The sequence below is a fragment of the Schistocerca serialis genome, chromosome 1 (assembly GCF_023864345.2).
Source record: "Schistocerca serialis cubense isolate TAMUIC-IGC-003099 chromosome 1, iqSchSeri2.2, whole genome shotgun sequence".
NCBI classification, from domain to species: Eukaryota; Metazoa; Arthropoda; class Insecta; order Orthoptera; family Acrididae; genus Schistocerca; species Schistocerca serialis.
Genome location: NC_064638.1, coordinates 518,711,741 through 518,715,107, shown reverse-complemented (window position 1 = coordinate 518,715,107; position 3,367 = coordinate 518,711,741). Strand labels below are relative to the sequence as shown.

Below are 3,367 nucleotides of genomic sequence, written 5' to 3'. Positions count from 1 at the left end.
CTGAGTTTGTAAGTGAATGCTTTGGTTGGCTCAATGTAAAGAAGCAGATACTTCTTCATACCTGTTACAAAAAGTTTTGCTATTGAAACAACTTTCTAGCTTTCCGTTGTGTTTGCACATATATATAGGCTTCTGTGGAATCTAGGATGTAATGTATTTGTCATACAGTGCAAGTGCACTACAGATAAACTGTGACAACAGATGGGAAGCATGGAACTTCAAAACTTTTGAAAATTCAATTTGTGTACTAATGTACATGCATGTTCTGTCATATATAGCAAATTGTGAAAAGTTGTATACATTGTAAGTTATGCTAGATAACTTTCCTATATGACTGTTCATTCATGGCTAATGTTTTTCAGGTACTGGGCAACTGGTGACTCCTTTCTGACAATGGCGTTCAGCTTATGACTTGGACATTCAACTGTCCATTATATAATGAAAGGTGGCTGCCAGGCTATAATTGATACAATTCTACCTGAAGTAATTCCAACTCCAAAAGAAGAAGACTGGCAATGCATAGCACAACAGTTGTGGGATGTCTGGAACTTCCCCAATTGTATAGGTGCAATTGATGGGAAACATGTTGCGATTGTGGCTCCTCCAAACAGTGGATCCCAGTTTTTTAATTACAGACAAGCATATCCTATAACTATTCTTGCACTAGCTGATGTAAACTATAAGTTCATAATCGTAGACATTGGGTCTTACAGTAAAAATAGTGATTGCAGCATATTTGCCCATTCCAAGTTGGGGAAAGCTTTGGAACTCGGCAAATTGCAAGTGCCAGAAGATAAGAGACTTCCTGGTACTGGAGTTGTAGTGCCACATGTTATTGTTGGTGAAGAAGCCTTACCATTAAAACATTATTTATTAATACTGTATCCGAAAAATCAAGCAAGTGGAGATATTAGCATCACTGCTTTTAATGCCAGGCAGTCCACAGTTCGTCGAGTCTCCGAAAATGCGTTTGGGCAATTAGCTCATAAATTTAGAATTTTTTTAAGGAGAATTATCGCAATGCCAGAGAATGTGGAGAGGATAGTTATGACGACATGTATTTTGCATAACTACATTAAAGAAAATATTCCTGCACAACAAGAAGCAGCAAATGGGACCCTCTGGCTGCAGGAACTAGATGGACAAGGTGGTTCCTCTACATCATCTGCTTTTATTGTGAGGGAACAGTTCAAAGATTTTTTTTAATTCCCCTACTGGTGGACCCTGTAAGGTGCCTCTTACGTGAGGAAGACATTTTTATCAGTTTTAATAAATTATTGTCTCTTATTGATGTATTCACGATAGTTAGGAAGTGCTGTAGTCCGTAGCCTGCCATGAATCAGAGAGCATGTCTCACACTGGTTGTCTAGGTGATGAAGCGACCATATGTCGCGCGTAGTGGGGTGGAGCTCGGCGCTGGAACGTAGCAGCAAGCGTTAGCTTGGGAAATATACATGACGGGAAGTACCGCCATCTTGGCGCGAAAGTCACCGATTTTGTTTATTTATATTTAATAATTAAAGTCATTTATGACAACATGAATACTAGGAGGAGCCTCTGGATGTTTAAAGCTATTTATCATAATTTTGCCTCGTTAAAATTCAAACCTGTTCATTAACAAACGCATATCTTAGTAAGTACGAACTTGATCGGAAATCCACGAACTGTGACGAAAGTAGTAAGAAATACGGACTGTGCGCCAAAGTCGATAGTCGGCGTTAAGAGCTCTTCCTGTCTTGTTCGATGGTCGCCATGCTCTCGGTTACGAGTAGTTTGTGACATGAATATTTCATTAGTGATCTATAAATAGGAATAAAAGTGATATTACAGCATTCTCAATGTTAATTTCGAGTAAATAGATACCCCAATGTTGATCGACAACAATTTCAGTTAATTAGCTTCCACCGACAGAGACAGCCAATGCGCCAATGAAGAATCTGCACAGGACGATATTTACGAGAGCTGCACCGCGCACAGGTAGGAGGAAATCCGACGACACGACCCATCAAGGCAGATCAAGGAAGGTCCGACTTACACTCGCAAATTCCGGGTGGAAATGCTGACCAGTTATACTGTACATCACATATACCATCCTCTACGGACTCGCGCCTAAGCTGAGTAATAACAGTATCAGTTTAGAAGCAAGGGGTCTTGCATTTGGCATCCCTTGCGGGGGAATAAAACTGCGTCGGAGGAAGAGCATTAACAAGACAGTGCCAAATCTTGCAATTGGCATCCATTTCGGTGGAATAAAGCTGTGCGAGAGGAAGAGCATTAAGAAGACAGATGCAAAGTTTGCACTTGGCGTCCATGCCGATAAAATTGCGTGAGCGGACGAATACTATCAAGAATATTATTATTGAAGATACCAAATTTGCATTCGAGAGTGCCAACTTGTAAAAAGTGTTACGAACAGCAAGTAATAGTGATTTCAAGTGACTGAAACGCAAGCAGGAAGTGAATAGTGAACGTACAACGGGTAGAGGGTAGCAACATTAAAAGTGAACGGTACGCGACGCGCAGTGCGTAATTGGTGTCGCGAAACGCAATAAAGTCGTGTTGTGGAAAAATCGCGTCTTAAGATTACGAACATTTCGCGGTCGCGAGTGGTACGATCGATCGTCGGGAAGACGTCGAGGAAAAGGAGGCGGCAGCAACGGACGTGGCAAGGACCGCCACAGATAGAGGAGCAACTCGCGGCAGGCAGATCGAAGGAGCGAGCGGCCTAACAGGGGTGCGCCGGAGTCGCGCTCGCGGCAGTTCGGAGTTCGACGCTCGGACGCAGGGGTCGAGCCAGCCTCAAATTAATGCCACGGCTGGAGAACAATGAAATTTACCTAACGTAAGTCGGACTTTAAGCATTCTAGGGGTGATAGATTCGAGATTCGGGTGCAGAAGGGTATGTTGTTGAGAAACGGGAAAAACGTTAAAAGAGTGACTTAACAGAAAATATAGAGCAAAATATGGCCCAAGCCTACGCAAATTTAGTGGAGAGTAGTGATGAATTGTTAACACTTGCTAGGTCTAAAGAGCTACCGGAAAGTGAAATGGTTGGTGTAGTAGGGAATGATTAGCAGGGAAAGATAGCAGAAACTTTAGAAACGGCAGAAACAGGGGCTTTGTCTCCCACTGGAAACGTTGTTAGAGAGGGTGCAAACACAATACCGGAAGCTATACAGAGTAGAGGTGAAGAAATGGGCATCAGGGAAATGTTGATAGCTATAATGAATGGTAACAAAGCGTTGAGTAAGAAAATAGAGGAAATTAAGAAAAATACTAATAGGCTAGATGAGTATATCAAAAAAGTTGACAATAAATTCTCCGAAATAGAGGGAAGGATATCAACAATAGTAAAAAAGCAGAAAAC

At 41.8% G+C, this 3,367-nt stretch overlaps 1 protein-coding gene across 1 annotated transcript; it reads left to right on the top strand.

Moving 5' to 3' along the window:
- Positions 1–438: 438 nt before the first annotated feature.
- LOC126485689 (uncharacterized) lies at positions 439–1,206 on the top strand. Its single transcript, XM_050108897.1, has one exon. It carries the CDS (start codon positions 439–441, stop codon positions 1,204–1,206), a length of 768 nt encoding a protein of 255 aa, XP_049964854.1.
- Positions 1,207–3,367: the final 2,161 nt, after the last annotated feature.